Consider the following 16727-nt stretch of genomic DNA (forward strand, 5'->3'; position numbering starts at 1 on the left):
AGCTGTCAAAGAAACACTCGCCAGATTACTGACAGATTTGGTTGATGGGACGTGCAGCTCCAGTTGACTGGTTGGAACATAAACAAACTGCTCAACTAGCTACTTTAGCAGACTGACACTGACGCCCTGGAGCTAAATTACAAGGTAGGTGCTTGTCGTAGCTGTGACATGGAAACATTGCAATAATCAGCCTGGCTAGCTATACAAGTAGTCTAATTAGCTAGCTAGCTAACAATATCCTACTAGCTAATATGGTCAGACATCTTTGACGGTAATTGACAGCTAGCTAGCCACCTTGCTACGCAGCACAGCTTCCTAATCTTGAAGATTAGGAGAGTCAGAGTTGTGTGTATGTGCTGGAACACACTGATTCTCTCTCCCTTTCTCTCTCCCTTTTTCGGGTTGCAGACAGTTTGTCGGTGTGTGCCAATGGTGTGAGTAATCGTCCATGCAGATGACCATTCCTTCCTTGGTCTTTAAGACAAATGACTGAAGAGGTCTGACCAAGGACACACATTACTTAGGTAAGAACTCACACACATTCTCACTTAAAGGTGCAATCTAACCTATACAGTGAGCACCATAATTCATTGGACAGTGACATTTTATTTGTTATTTTGATTCTGTACTCTAGCACTTTGAGTTTGAAAGTATACAGTGACAATGAGGGTGCAGTGCAGACTGTCAGCTTTAATTTGAGGGTATTTTCATACATATCGGATGAACCGTTTAGAAATTATAGAAGCTTTTGTACATGGTCCCCCCCATTTTCGGGCATAAAAAAACATTGGACAGTTTAACATAATGTAGAATAAAGTAATTTTTGTTAATATTTGGTCGCATATCCTTTGCATGCAATGACTGCTTGAAGTCTGCGATGCATCGACATCACCAGACGCTGGGTATCTTCCCTGGTGATGCTCTGCCAGGCCTGTACTGCAGCCATCTTCAGTTCCTGCTTGTTTCGGGGACTTATTGCCTTCAGTCTCCTCTTCAGCATGTAAAATGCATGTCCAATTGGATTCAGATCCGGTGATTGACTCGGCCAGTCAAGGATTTTCCACTTTTTGGCCATCAAAAACCCCTTCGTTGCTCTAGCAGTATGTTTAGGGTCATTGTCTTGTTGCATGATGAAGTGCCGTCCAATGAGTTTGGAGGCATTTGGTTTTATCTGAGCAGATCAAATATTTCTGTAGACTTCAGAATTCATTGTTCTACTTCTGTCTGCAGTCACATCATCGATGAAGACAAGTGAGCCTGTTCTACTGGCAGCCATACAGGCCCAAGCCATAACACCCACTCCACCATGTTTCACGGATGAGGTGGTATGCTTTGGATCATGGGCATTTCTTTTTTTTCTCCACACTTTCCTCTTTCCATCACTCTGGTACATGTTAATCTTTGTCTCATCTGTCCACAATACTTTTTTCCAGAACTCTTGGGGCTCCTTTAGGTGCTTTTTAGCAAACTGTAATCTCGCCTTTCTGTTCTTCAGGCTTATCAGTGGTTTGCATCTTGTAGTGTACCCTCTGTAGTCCTGCTGGTGTAGTCTTCTACGTATGGTAGACTTTGACACATCTACACCTGCATCCAGGAGAGGGTTTTTGATCTGTTGGGCTGTTGTCAGGGGGGTTTTCTTCACCATAGAGAGTATTCTCCGGTCATCCACTACAGTGGTCTTCCTCGGTCTACCGGGTCTTTTGACATAATTGAGTTCACCGGTTGTTTTTTTCTTGTTAATGATGTACCAAACTGTTGACTTGGGCATGGCCAGGGTTTTTGCAATGTTCCTGATTGATTGATTTTCATTTCTGAGCCTTATGACGGCCAGCTTCATTTGCATCGACACTGCTGTCTTCCTCATGTTGTCACATCCCAACAACAACCTCCAAAGACAATAGCAAAGTCTAGAATCAATACTATTCATCAACAGCTCTCCTGCATTCACTAACGACACAAATGAATACACCTGCCTAACGGCACAAATCTGTGAAGCCAATTGAACAAATACTTGTAGTACCTTAAAATGGGGGGACCATGTACAAAAACTTCCATAATTTCTAAACGGTTCATCCGATATGTATGAAAATACCCTCAAAGTAAAGCTGACAGTCTGCACTTCACCCTCATTGTCATTGTATCGCAAAGTGCTAGAGTATCAGAATCAAAATAACAAAAAAAATGGTCACTGTCCAATGAATTATGGTGCTCACTGTATCTGTTTTACTTCGGGTTTAAAGTGCTTCCTCTGTAAACTGGGGGGGGGGGGGGGGGGGGGGGGGGTCTGGCTGTCCCCCCTTCCCCTGCTCAAGCAACCCCCCTCCTCCCATCTTCCCTGAGTAAGACCATGGGAAACTAACCTCATCACACTCAAGACCAAACAGGAAATGTAAAGTTGCAAAACCTTTGATACACAGTAAAGTTGGTGAGGATGACTTTCTATTCACTGTTTCTCCTCCTAGCAGCAGCAGCTATGTTCTGGAAGTTTGACCTGCACACGTCGTCCCAGCTAGAGGCCCTGCTGGAGAAGGATGATGTCACACTCACTGAGCTCATGGAGGAGGAGGACGTACTGCAGGAGTGCAAGGCCCAGAACCGCAGGTTAGCCTTTAGCATTAACACCTGCCATAGAAAGCACACTGTTTATGAGCATAAGTTTTAGCATTTCCAATAGGAAATGGTGTCATGCTAATGCTAACGAGTGTCTCTTGGCTCCTCTCTGGGCCCAAGGCTGCTGGTCTTCCTGTCCCAGGACACCTGCATGCAGGAGCTGCTGCACCTCATCACCACAGAGCCCCCTGCTGGCCTGGAAGAAACAAGACGTTTTAAGTGAGTACATTTACATTTTAGTCATTTAGCAGACGCTCTTATCCAGAGCGACTTACAGGAGCAATTAGGGTTAAGTGCCTTGCTCAAGGGCACATCGACAGATTTTTCACCTAGTCGGCTCGGGGATTAGAACCAGAGACCTTTCGGTTACTGGCACAACGCTCTTAACCACTAAGCTACCTGCCACCCTAACAAGACACTAGTGATCACCCTTGTGCAGAAAATATAATTGACTTATTCAAATAATATTCGCTGAGGCTGATTTTTTTTTCCCATCACTCACAGCCAAAGATGTTAACATTTTATATTAATTCAATGTCAGCCATGTTTTCACCTCCACAATTGCAGCATTCATCAAAGAACAGTAGCATTGATGAAGTGAATTTCGTTTCTCCATCCAACATACAGGTCAGACGTGCACCAACCACTCCATCGATGTCTTCAGTAATATCCTCTGCCTTTATTTCTTGCGCCACCCCAGAAATAACCCCCTTGATATGCGCCCGGTTACGAAAACCCATGCAGGAAACATTCCACTCCGATATCTTTGAATCTTAAAACACGCTTCTTCTGCTCCGCAGACACACACATCTAAATAAAACCACTTCTTGTGACTCACGGACTCCACACTTTCCTCCAACACATTCCAGATTTTCCTCGAGACATTAAACGGATTTCCCAAATAGCATTGATCCAAAACCCTCACTGCGACTAAACGAATCGTGGTTTGATATTTTCCACCACGGCTTTACTTCTCCTTTCCTTTGTTCTTCGCCCCTGTAACCCACTCATTCTCACTTTCTGTACTATTAGCTTCACCCGACTGACTAGACCAGGGATCATCAACTAGATTCAGTCGCGGGCAGATTTTTTTCTTGAGTGGGTGTTTGGGGGGCCGGAACATAATTATAAATAATTTATAGACCACAAGAAACCCAAACAGATATAATATTTCACTAAAAGTTAACCATTTCAAACCTTGCTTACATTTACAGTGAGGGAAAAAAGTATTTGATCCCCTGCTGATTTTGTACGTTTGCCCACTGACAAAGACATGATCAGTCTATAATTTTAATGGTAGGTTTATTTGAACAGTGAGAGACAGAATAACAACAACAAAAATCCAGAAAAATGCATGTAAAAAATGTTATAAATTGATTTGCATTTTAATGCGGGAAATAAGTATTTGACCCCTCTGCAAAACATGACTTAGTACTTGGTGATAAAACCCTTGTTGGCAATCACAGAGGTCAGACGTTTCTTGTAGTTGGCCACCAGGTTTGCACACATCTCAGGAGGGATTTTGTCCCACTCCTCTTTGCAGATCTTCTACAAGTCTTTAAGGTTTCGAGGCTGACGTTTGGCAACTCGAACCTTCAGCTCCCTCCACAGATTTTCTATGGGATTAAGGTCTGGAGACTGGCTAGGCCACTCCAGGACCTTAATGTGCCTCTTCTTGAGCCACTCCTTTGTTGCCTTGGCCATGTGTTTTGGGTCATTGTCATGCTGGAATACCCATCCACGACCCATTTTTAATGCCCTGGCTGAGGGAAGGAGGTTCTCAGCCAAGATTTGACGGTACATGGCCCCGTCCATCGTCCCTTTGATGCAGTGAAGTTGTCCTGTCCCCTTAGCAGAAAAACACCCCCAAAGCATAATGTTTCCACCTCCGTGTTTGACAGTGGGGATGATGTTCTTGGGGTCATAGGAAGCTGGAGACTAACTCCCTCACTAACTTTAAGCATCAGTTGTCAGAGCACCTTACCGATCACTGCACCTGTACACAGCCCATCTGAAATTAGCCCACCCAACTACCTCATCCCTATATTGTTATTTATTTTGCTCATTTGCACCCCAGTATCTCTATTTGCACATAATCTCTTGCACATCTATCATTCCAGTGTTAATACGAAATTGTAATTATTTTGTACTATGGCCTATTTATTGCCTTACCTCCATAACTTGCACACACTGTATATATATTTTCTGTTGTATTTTTTGACTTTATGTTTTGTTTTACCCCATATGTAACTCTGTGTTGTTGTTTTTATCGCACTGCTTTGCTTTATCTTGGCCAGGTCGCAGTTGTAAATGAGAACTTGTTCTCAACCGGAAATAAAGGTGAAATAAATATTTTTATAAAAACACACACAGTCAGTCAGTCAGTGGGAAACTTTGCTGAGTGTGTGTTCCAGGCACCCTAACATAGCGTGTGAGCTGCTGACGAGTGATGTGGGAGTGATAAATGATAAGCTGGGTGGAGAGAAGCCCCTGCTGGATACCCTGTACTCTTTCCTGGAGCAGCCACCTCCCCTCAACCCCCTTCTCGCGTCCTTCTTCAGCAAGACCATCGGAAACCTCATCACACGCAAGACCGAACAGGTACAGTAACACCAACTCTCACACACAGTTGATCGTTTTATTCTGGTTGTGTTGTAGTTTCATTGTGGCTGTGATTCATTTTCTGCAGAAGAAGGAATGTTTCCTCTCTTTAGTGTAGAGCCCTATAAAATCTGCGTTGTGGAAAACACGCACGGAATCACGGAATCCAGACATTAAAACAGAATTCAACAATATTCCAAATGTATTGCACTTAGTAGGAAATCAACTAAATGTATTGAACTTATTAGAAAATGCATCAGTGATTCGTATTTTCCTGCAACTTTCTGAAACGGCACAGGTGTGTTTGTGTGTGTGCTGCGGTGCACTGCGCTGCGCACCAGGGCTTCTGGCCGCTAGCCGGTAATAGCAGGCTTCTGGCCGTAAAGAAAGTAATAGATAAGCCAATAAATAGAATTGGTACCGGCCAATTGACCGGGAGAAGAATAAATAATCCTATTGCGAAATAATGCTCATTCATATGTAGCCTAGGCCTATAGGTTGTATGAATTTTGGAAATACCGTCCCACAACTGTCCCAGAGTCTGTTTGGGCTATTTCTTTCTCGACAAGCTGACCAATAGAATAGGTAAACTTTTCTACTATGGTGGATAGTAGATTGACATAGGCTCACAAGCAGCACCTCCATAAGGCTAGGGGAAGCTTTCCTTAAGTAAATTGAATTAAATTGCCAAAATTATATAGGCTAACTAGCCTACTGTGTCTACAGAAATATATAAAATCATTCAAAATAAGCTACTAAAGCATGATTTGGCCAAAGAGGATCATTAGCTTCCCTAGCCTTAAAAAAATATTATAATTGTGGATTGTTTAAATCGCATTGCCTACAGTCGGCAGGAAAGACAGCTCGCGCAATTTGGGCAGCACACGGGCAAATACCAAATAGATGATTGTTGAATTGCGACTGTCAGTGAAAAGTAGAGGCCCAGCCAGGCATATCGCAATATTTCAAAATTCAATCGCGGGAAAACATCGTTTGGAAAGCAAATGGCTATTGCTGTAAAGGGAAGACAATGAAAATACTAATCTGTCTTTTAGTTATCAAAATTCTTAACTTAATTGAGCGAACAACAGTAGGCCTATAGCTTATCTTATTGGCACCAGCGGAGAGCGGCCATATCCCCGGTGAGTGTGCACTGCTCATATTCACTCTTTATTATTGTTGGGTCAGTGCCACTTAAAAGTTTGTTTTTGGACAATCATTTCCTCCTCCAGTTTAGATGGACGTCATATTCTATTTGTTTCTCCCCTTCTCGTAGGCCTATTATATGGACAACGTTGTTTTTATTGATTTGTTTGTCAGTGTCCGCAGAGTAGGCTACCCTGTAATTTGTCGTATTAAAAAAGATTCTGCTAATGTCTCCAGTCATATAAAGTGTAGTAGAATTGCATGAAATGTGTTTTTCCCATGCAAAGAAAGAAGAACCATAGCTGATATCGCCCAGGCCTCTACGCTATACGCGCTCAGCCATGCATTAAATACTATTTAATGCGAACAGTGATTGAGTTATATTATCAGCCTAAATTATGACTATCCAATATACTCATCACATTACGAATAGTAGACTATCTTACATAAGTCTGCAAATGCAATAATGCATGCAATGCTTTATTATAAAGGTTAATTACTTCCCCAAACTTGAAACTCACGCGCCGCCTATGCATAGGCTAGTGATTTTGCTGTTCGTTACTTGTCTTGTTGGCTGAGAAAAGTAAATGTAGACAGTTATTCTAACTTCTTCAAAGTGTGCGGTAAGAACACACGTCATTTCATCCTCGACTTGCATGTTCTGTTAAGATTAATTACCATAATCTAAATGTGATTTCTGTCATTCTGAGCACCCTAATCAGGTTACGCACCCAATGCATATGGGTTCGGTAAATTTCTCAAAAGTTCGGCAAATTTAAAATGTTGCTGGTCAAATGTCCGGCGCCACATTTTCATAATGGAAACCCTGCTTATGTCTACACTATGTGTAGCCGTTAGTGATGATGCTAATGTAACTTTCTTCTGGTAGAAATGGAAAGGCTTTCTCAAAAACCTTCTCAATTAAATATGAATTACAAAGTAGCCTATGCCTACCTGGCAGAATTATATAATGATTAATTGCATCAATCCAGTGGCCATTTGTTTTCCAATCTCTGCAATCACATGAATCTGTTTTATGTTTTGCCTGATTCCGTTTTGTTTTTCCAGGTTTCCGTTATTCCCAGTTTTCACTCTCAAAATCAAAGTCTACAATAATGCTTAAAATGCATCAGGAGACCAGTTTAGAGGTGTAAAAAAAAAAAAAATGTATTTTAGGGTGTAGTTACACTTTAATGCAAGTGCAAACCAGCAAGAGACTGTTGTTTGGTTGTTCTCTACCAGAAGAAAGTTCTCATTAGCATCATCACTAACGGCTACACAAAGCTACAGAAAATTGCTAACCAAACAACCATCTCTTGCTGGTGTGCACTTGCATTAAAGTGTAACTACACCCCAAAATACACATTTCATTTTTTCCCCCCAGACCTAAAGTGATCTCCTGATGCCTTTTAAGCATTGTTGTGGACTTCGAACATCCGGTTTAGTTTTTTTTCTATAAAAAGTTTGGTTTTTAGAGTGAAAACTAGGAAAAAAGGAAACCTGGAAAAACAAAACAGAATTTGGGAAAAACTAAATGGAATCAGGCAAAAAATTTAACACATTTTATAGGGCCCTACTTGGGTAGATAATATTGGTTGTAATAATTTTGTTGTATGATGTAATAGCCTATATTGTTGTATGATCATTGCATTTTGGTCTTTAGATGATCTGGTTGACAGGTAGTTGTGTTGTGGTCTCTAGGTGATCTCCTTTCTGCGGGGAAAGGAGGGTTTCCTGGGTCTGGTCCTGAATCACATCAACACATCAGCCATGATGGACCTCCTGCTACGCCTCATCAGCTGTGTAGAACCTGCTCCTCTCAGACAGGACACACTCAACGTACGACACACACACACACACACACACACACACACACCCTCAGTGTGTGGTAAAGTATGTAATAGTGTTTTTGTGTTCCCTCTGCAGTGGTTAAATGAAGAGCGGCTGGCCCAGAGGCTTATAGAGCTAATCCACCCTGGGAAAGACGAGGAGGTAAGACCGACACACACCCACTCTACTGATGACTAGAGAGTGCTGTCAGAGGTGTAACGCCAGCCGTGTGTGTGTTTCAGAAACAGTCAAATGCATCCCAGACTGTGTGTGACATCATCCGTCTGAGCAGAGACCAGGCCAATCAGCTCCAAGAGAACTCTGAGGCTGACCCTCTGCTCGCCGTGCTGGAGTCGTAAGTCACACTTACACACACACACATACACACACACACACACACACCTACCTATAATGTCCTGTGTGTTCCTGCAGGCAGGAGTGTGTGGGTCAGCTGCTGGACAACATGTTTGTGGGCGAGAGGACAGAGAGCTGCATCATCTACGGAACTCAAGTCCTTCTCACCTTACTGGAAATCAGGAGGCCAGGGTGGGTGTTCTATTCTCGCATACCTAAAAAGCCCCTAGAGCTCGCCAGCTTGCAGTCCTAGAAAAGGGAAATGAGTTAGCATTTTCTACCTCTGTTTCTGGTTCATTCCTTTGGGGGAAATGAATGGGGTTTTGGGATATGCGCTGAAAGTAAGGTCCGAGGTAACTCAGGCTTAGGAGATCTTATACGTTTTGTTCTATGAGATAATATCAGTCAGTTAACATGACCTTTATGAATTATGAAGCCTTTATGTGCTTGTTTTGATTACATAAATGCTTCAAAATCCACATAAAGTGATGTTGGCTGATGATGATTTCATAGAACAAGACATATAAGATCTCTTAAAGGGTAGGTAGCATAAGCGTAACCACATGTGACATGGATTTCCAGTAGTATACGCGTCAAAAGTCCTAATGCAAAGTTACACCTCACTTTTCAATTTTTCGAGTTATTACATAAAACCGATCAGAATGCCGAAGTAATGTCGGAAAATGTTTTTGGAGGATGTGACGTAATATGGAGGACCCGGCAAGCCAGCCTATTCCCTATCATGTAAACTCCCAACAGAAATAACGTCAAATGTATAACTTCAAATTATTTGCACTCATGACTACTTGATTCAATGTAATTGTCTGCCATTTTACAAGCAAATACTTAATTACTGTATTGTTACAAGTATGAAAATGTATGCACTCACTAACTGTAAGTCACTCTGGATAAGAGCATCTGCTAAATGACGTAAATGTAAACTAAGTTACTAAGTCTTTGACCACACCATGTTGTTACATTGGCGAGTAAAAACTCATGCTTCCTACCCTTTAAGCCTGTGTTTACCACAGACCTTTTTTTCTGAGTTTATTCAAAAACCACCTTAATTTCCTAATAGGCTTTGGCCAACGAGCCATGGCGGAGTTAGCCTCTGTTATTGCCTACAAAAAGACACCATTACTATTGCTCTGTATTAGATAGGATGCATAGGAATGTGGTCACAGCCCCTCTTTGGTTCCACTGCACACACACCTCTTATGACAGGAAGTAATTTCTCAAAAGCTACTGCCCATGGATAGGGGGTGTAAATGGAAAAGTTGTGACTGATCTAGATGCGTATCTAAAGATGCCCATCTTACCTGTGTGTGTGTTTCAGGGTGGAGGGTGTGTTGGATGTGTGTGTTCAGGGACATGAGAGGTGTGTCAACAGCAGCATCCTGCAGGCCATCCAACCCCACCTCACACACTACCACCAACTACTGCTGGATCCACCCAGGGTAAACTCGCACACGCACGCACACACACACACACACCTTCAACAAACATACATCCTGTATTCTCTGACTTAATCACCCATACAGTCTTGCGCTGTTATGCCATGTATAGTTTCAGAGCTGTAATGTCAGCTATTCAACACATCCTAAAACTCAATGATGTGTGTGTGTGTGTGTGTAGGTGACCCCCATGCTTACCAGTCTAGGTGTGTTGGAGGTGCCACTGGGTAACTGTCGTCTCCATGTGGCCAGACTGATGGCCTCGCTGCTACAGACCACTAACACCAGTTATTACACCTGTTGTAACAACACCATTTATAACAACACCGTCACACTGGAGCTCTGCAGACTCAACACCATAAACATTCTACTGGTCAGTACACGCACACCATGTCCTGGTTTGTATACACCTTTACATCTTTTATCCGTTAACTTGTTTTTGTTGTGTTGCAGGACCTGTTCTTTAAGTACACCTGGAACAACTTCCTGCACTTCCAAGTGGAGCTGTGTGTGGCAGCCATCCTCAGCCACTCTGCCCAGGAGCAGAGGCCCCTGGTCGCCCTGGTAACCCAGGAAAAGCCCAGGCTTCAGCAGGAGCCCCAGGAGAAGCAGGCCTCGCCTGGCCCCACCCCCCCACTGCCCTCTGTTCCTCCTGACATCTCCACACATAACCCACTGGTGACCCATGTACGTGTCTGTCTGTCTGTCTCTCTATCTCTGCCTGCCTGTGTGTCTCTGTAACATTCTCTCTCTCTTTCTCTCCATCTGTAGTTGTTTCAGGACTGTCGTCTGGTTCAGAGGATATTGGAGGCCTGGGAGGAGAATGATAAGATTCAGTAAGACACAAAAAACTGTTAAACAGATAAACAATTCAGCTATTTTTGCACCTGTTTTGTCATCTGTGATTGGTGTGTTATAGTGTGTCACGAGTGTAGTGTGTTAACGTTTATAAATGTAATTGTGTGTGTTACATATTGGCACAAACGTGTGTGTGTGTGTGTGTTCTCAGGGCGGAGGGGGGTATGAGGAGAGGCTACATGGGTCACCTGACTAGGATCGCCAATACTGTAGTCTGTAACATGGAGAAAGGACCGGTACACACCCAGATCAGCAGCCTCATTACAGGTAGGGCTGTGTGAGTTACTTAGGGTTACGGACATAAAAAGCCTAGTGTAGAATAACTGTCTGTGTATGTGTAAAGATGTCTCTACTGTGAATGTCTGTGTGTTGCAGAGCTGCTTGAGGATTGCAAGGGGCGCTGGGAGACCTTTGTAGACCAGGACCTGACAGAGATCAACAGGAAGAACACTGTAGACCTGGTACACACACCTGCTCACACACACACACACACACACACACACCTGCTCACACACACACACACACACACACACACACACACACACACACCTGCTCACACACACACACACCATCAAATACATACACACGTAAAACCCCTGGCCTCTGTGTGTTCCAGGTGTCTCACAACCTGCGCTCCTCCAGTGAAGACGATGACAGACAGAGTCCCTTCCCCAAAGAGCTGTCACTGCAACAAGTACACACACACACGCATGTATTTACAGATAGTAATCTACTGCTCCTACTCTGTCCTGGTAACTACCATAATCCAGTTCTGTTTTCTATGGCTGCTATCTTCCAGACATTCTCAGACTATCAGATCCAGCAGATGACTGCTAACTTTGTGGATCAGTTTGGCTTCAATGACGACGAGTTCTCAGAACACGGCGACAACATCAAGTAAGACACACCTACAGCATCAAGTAAGTCCTCTAAGTGGTTCTGACTTGATTGTGACTGTGTATGTTATGTGCTGCAGCGCCACCTTTGACCGGATCGCAGAGATTAACTTCAATGTGGACACAGAGGACACCGTAAGTGACTGAGTCCATAGCCTCTATCTCCTAGGAGCTTCCATTTAAAATTAATTGTCTGAGTCATTACCTAAACTGGTCAACGAGTACAGTAATGCAGGGAATCTATATGCCTACATTGTGGTGTGTGTGCGTGCATGTGCAGGCTAAGACTGTGGCGTTTGAGGCCTGCACTAAGGAGAAGATCCAGTCGTTTGATGACAACGAAGAGGAAGATATCTGGGAGGAGAGAGAGATCAACTATACTACACACACCAGGTCCAGGACCAGGTATACAAACACACTTAGATTAACAATACAACACACCAGGTCTAGGACCAGGTATACAAACACACTTAGATTAACAATACAACACACCAGGTCTAGGACCAGGTATACAAACACACTTAGATTAACAATACAACACACCAGGTCTAGGACCAGGTATACAAACACACTTAGATTAACAATACAACACACCAGGTCTAGGACCAGGTATACAAACACACTTAGATTAACAATACAACACACCAGGTCTAGGACCAGGTATACAAACACACTTAGATTAACAATACAACACACCAGGTCTAGGACCAGGTATACAAACACACTTAGATTAACAATACAACACACCAAGTCCAGGTCCAGGACCAGGTATACAAACACACTTAGATTAACAATACAACACACCAGGTCCAGGACCAGGTATACAAACACACTTAGATTAACAATACAACACACCAAGTCCAGGTCCAGGACCAGGTATACAAACACACTTAGATTAACAATACAACACACCAGGTCCAGGACCAGGTACACACACACACACACACACACATAACGGTCTCTCTCTTGCTCTCTCAGGTTTGGGGGGTCGCGGACGTCTGTTGGATCGGCTCAGAGTGATGGGGTGAGCGATACTCCTGATAGGTCAACAGGTTCTGACACTGAGGAGTGGGAGGTGCCTAATGAGTTCACAGGTCAGACAGAACACAGCAAGAACATCAGCCAGACTGAGACTGCACAGAGTAAGGACGACTATTTGAACCCAGGTCTGCTTGTGTGTGGGTATTTCATGTTTGCTGTGAGCTGTTTTTGTTTGTGGGATGTTTTTGTGGTTGTATGTGGTTAGTTTTCTTTGGTTGTGTGTTGCTGTGGTAGTCGATGCTTATGTTTCTGGTTCTGCTTGTTTTGTTTGTGTGTGTCTGGTCCTCAGCTCTGAGTTGTAATTTTTCCTCAGGCCCTGGCTGGGCGGCTAGTTTCGGGGAGGTGAACTCTAAGGCCCCCTCTCCTGGAGTGGGCGTGGATCCATGGGCTAATCCCACCCCCAAGCCTGGAGTGGGTGTAGACCCATGGGGTAGCCCTGCCCCCACACCTGGAGTGGGCGTAGACCCATGGGGTAGCCCCGCTTCTAAGTCCGGAGTGGGCATGGATCCATGGACTAGCCCCACTCCCAAGTCTGAAGTGGGCGTAGACTCATGGGACACCCCTGCCCCCAAGTCAGGAGTTGGCGTGGACGCATGGGGCAGCCCCACCCCCCAGCCCGTAACCACAGAGGCAGAGAAGGGCTGGGCCAAGTTCACTGACTTTCAGCCCTTCTGCTGGTGAGTGTAGTCATGTGTCAGTCTGTCTTTATGAACATTCTGCTGCTCATCTATACGTTTATATTCGTGTGTGTGTATTCAGTTCAGAGACAGGTCCGAGGTGCACTTCTCCAGTAGACTCAGAGATCTGTGGGTCAGACAAAACAAAACCCAGCCAGGACAAGAACTGTAAGTCTGTGTGTTCTCCCTGCATTGTGTGTGTGTATATAACCGTGTGTGTGTGTGTGTGTGTGTGTGTGAATAACCGTGTGTGTGTTTTCTCTGCAGCGTGTGTGTGGAGTGTGTGTGTGGCGAGGAAGGCTCCCCTGGTAGCATCAGACAGCTCTTCATCAGGAGGCTCAGAAAGTGATGAAGAGGAGGACAAGACTGAATCTGTTACTATGGAGACGGTATCCAAGGAAATGGTCACTACAGAGACCGTTGTCACAACCGCCGGACGGGAGACCATCAGACTTAGCATGGACGCCAAGAACGAGAGAGCTGTCTTCACCAGGTACACACACACAAACACACTCTCTTCTCAGTAGTGCAGTATATTCCACTCCCTGCCTTACTGTCCACACCACTCCTCTCATCTTACCTTCTCTCTTTTCCTCTCTCCTTCCCTCCCACTTTCCAAATCTGTCCTCCCACCTCGTTTCCTCTCCTCCTCCTCTTCCTCCTCTTTTCCCCATTTCCTGTCCTGTCCTTCTGTTCCTCTTCTCTTTCCTCCACTCCCACATTCCCTTCCATCTTCTCTCCTCCACTTCTGAATTTCCTCTCCTCTCCAGAGTGTTTCATCCTGCAGTCAGAGGGTATGTAGTGTATGAGGTCTCTAGCCATCGAGTGTGTTACCTGTGGCGTTTTGTTGCCTTGGGAGTGTGTTACAGAGTGTACAGCACTTTGCAGAGCAAAACCCAATGGAAACATAGCCACAGGTGACATCTGCTAACATAAAAAAAAGTTAATATAAAAATGTTTTTAGTGTCACATACGCCGGATAGGTGCAGTGAAATGTGTTGTTTTACAGGTTCAGGCATAGTAGTATGGCGCCCCTGGAGCAAATTAGGGTTAACTGCCTTGCTCAAGGGAACATCGACCAATTTTTCACCTTGTTGGCTCAGGTATTCGAACCAGCGACCTTTCGGTTATTGGCCCAACGCTCTAATCGCTAGGCTACCTGCCACCCTATTCGCAGTGAATGGACTGCAGTTCTGCTGTTGATAACGTCAAACCAAGGCATTGAGCGTTGTGTTCAGCTGCATGATAACTAACTGTATGTTTTTGACCTTCGGCTGGCCATCCCTACATTCCTCTCTGACCCTATGACTATGCCTCTCTACTCTAGGTCTATGCTGAGTTCTGATGGGTCTACTAGGGGCAAATCCAAAAGCGCTTAAATCCTATATAGTGCACTACTTTTGGCCAGAACCACATAGGGCTGCCACATAGGTCTCTGGACAATAATAGTGCCCTATACAGGGAATAGGGTACGATTTGAGACAACCAATATGTTATTAGTTATGTCTTTCTACTCTTACAGTGAGGCTGACATGAGAGAGAAAGAGAAGATGAAAGAGAGGGTGATGGGTGGAGGAGACCCTCTCAATGCCACCGCTGCTCCCCTCAAAATTCGGCCTGCTACCGTCACAAAGTAAGTGTGTGTATCTGTGTGTCTGTGTTGTGTACCTGCTTCTTCACTGACACCACCCCCTCCACTCTCCCCACAGAGACACACCATCCTCGGCAAACGGACCGGCCTAGTACTACGGTACCACAACACACACATACACTCCATTCCCTAGCAAACACTAACACACTCCACTTCCCAACAACACTCCATGCCATGCAATGTCCTGTATTCGTGAGCAGTGCTGCCCTGCCATAGGTCTGTGTCTAGGACATCTACGGTGGCTGAGAGGGTCAACAAGCAGAAGAGAAAAGCGATTGCGGAAGCCAGACCACAGCTCCTAAACACAACAGCTTATAAACAGATTAATGTGATGTTTGTCCCTGCCCTTCTGCTGTAGTCTGTCCTACACACCTATCACATCACCACACTGCGACATGTGTGTGTGTGCGATCAAGCTTTATGTAGTCTTGTTGTTAGTTCTTGGCTCAGCTCTCCAGCTGGCCGTGTTTTTTACACTCTTTGTTAAGTAGAGAGACGACACTCCATTCTCGCCGTAGTCACATCCTCAGCCCAGAGTAAAGTCTGAGACCAGGGGATGAGGGGAATGTGTAGTCTGTACTGACAGTAAGATCCTCAAAGACTAAATGTGTTCTAAAAATGTGTTCCTAGTTTAAATTATTTGACTCAATCATTTCATCATAGAAAATCCAGACTGATTATGAAAATCCACCACTATCTTTCTCCCTCTCTTTGTGTGGACTATTACAGGTAATTAAAATATTGTCTGTTCTTTCTCTTTGCGTGTATGTATGTGTGGGAGATTTGGGATATATATTCTCAGGTTAAAAGAACAGTTCTGTGGATGTGATGAAAGCACACCTGTGTGACGTCACACACAGCATGAGTACACACACATACGGTGTGATTATTCACACACACACACACACACAGTGTGATTATTCACACACACAAGACACACACATGACACACACAAGACACACAAAGCGTGGTCCTCTGTAGCTCAATTGGTAGAGCATGGCGCTTGTAACGCCAGGGTAGTGGGTTCGATCCCCGGGACCACCCATACGTAAAAATGTATGCACACATGACTAAGTCGCTTTGGATAAAAGCGTCTGCTAAATAGCATATTATTATTATTATTATTATTATTAAAGCGTGAGGCATACACACAAACACAGTGTTCGCGTAGACAGAAACACTCACACCCTTCCGCATCACCCCTCCACAGAGCTGTGTAAATGTAATATTGTGACATTTGAACCTTTATTAGGTTGTGGTATAATGTAAACGTATTATAATATAAACAGTATATATATATATAAACACTTATCTATTTTTGGTATCAATTCAGATGTATCGGAAAGCGGTTGTTTAAGCGGGTTGCTGTGTGTGTGTGCGTGCGTGTGTGTGTGTTATAATGTTGAAATGAGGCAATAATGACGTCTGGTGTTATGGTTTTTACCCCAGCATCAGACCCTGTGTGTGTGTGTGTGCACATGTATGTTTGTTTGGTATATTGGACATCTTCATATACATTTCCTCATGCTCTATCATCTTATCAGTATCAAAAGACCTCTCTCCCTTCTTTCTCTCTTTTAGAGCATGTCCTTCATGTATGACTTAGTGA

The 16727-nt window shown here is 44.1% G+C and overlaps 1 protein-coding gene across 4 annotated transcripts; it reads left to right on the top strand.

Annotated features, from left to right (window-relative positions):
- Positions 1 to 54: 54 nt before the first annotated feature.
- LOC311137287 (serine/threonine-protein phosphatase 6 regulatory subunit 2-like) lies at positions 55 to 16245 on the top strand (the record flags this gene model as incomplete). Of its 4 annotated transcripts, none has more annotated exons than XM_084171713.1 (25): positions 55 to 144; positions 409 to 524; positions 2463 to 2601; positions 2731 to 2829; positions 5025 to 5211; positions 8059 to 8196; positions 8284 to 8349; positions 8430 to 8542; positions 8620 to 8733; positions 9878 to 9998; positions 10177 to 10368; positions 10449 to 10682; positions 10767 to 10831; positions 11005 to 11120; positions 11229 to 11314; positions 11470 to 11547; positions 11653 to 11750; positions 11830 to 11884; positions 12030 to 12154; positions 12728 to 12915; positions 13104 to 13467; positions 13550 to 13635; positions 13735 to 13960; positions 14990 to 15100; positions 15177 to 16245. In XM_084171713.1, the coding sequence occupies 23 exons, from the start codon at positions 2474 to 2476 to the stop codon at positions 15208 to 15210; spliced, it is 3024 nt and encodes a 1007-aa protein (XP_084027839.1). In that variant the 3' UTR covers positions 15211 to 16245. The 4 variants fall into 4 exon arrangements, with proteins under 4 accessions (XP_084027839.1, XP_084027840.1, XP_084027837.1 ...); XM_084171714.1 differs by having other exon boundaries at positions 2466 to 2601; positions 12728 to 12891; XM_084171711.1 differs by having other exon boundaries at positions 11470 to 11750; positions 12728 to 12891.
- Between the last annotated feature and the right edge of the window lie 482 nt (positions 16246 to 16727).

The sequence above is a fragment of the Coregonus lavaretus genome (assembly GCF_964263955.1).
Source record: "Coregonus lavaretus genome assembly, chromosome: 11".
In the NCBI taxonomy this organism is placed as follows: Eukaryota; Metazoa; Chordata; class Actinopteri; order Salmoniformes; family Salmonidae; genus Coregonus; species Coregonus lavaretus.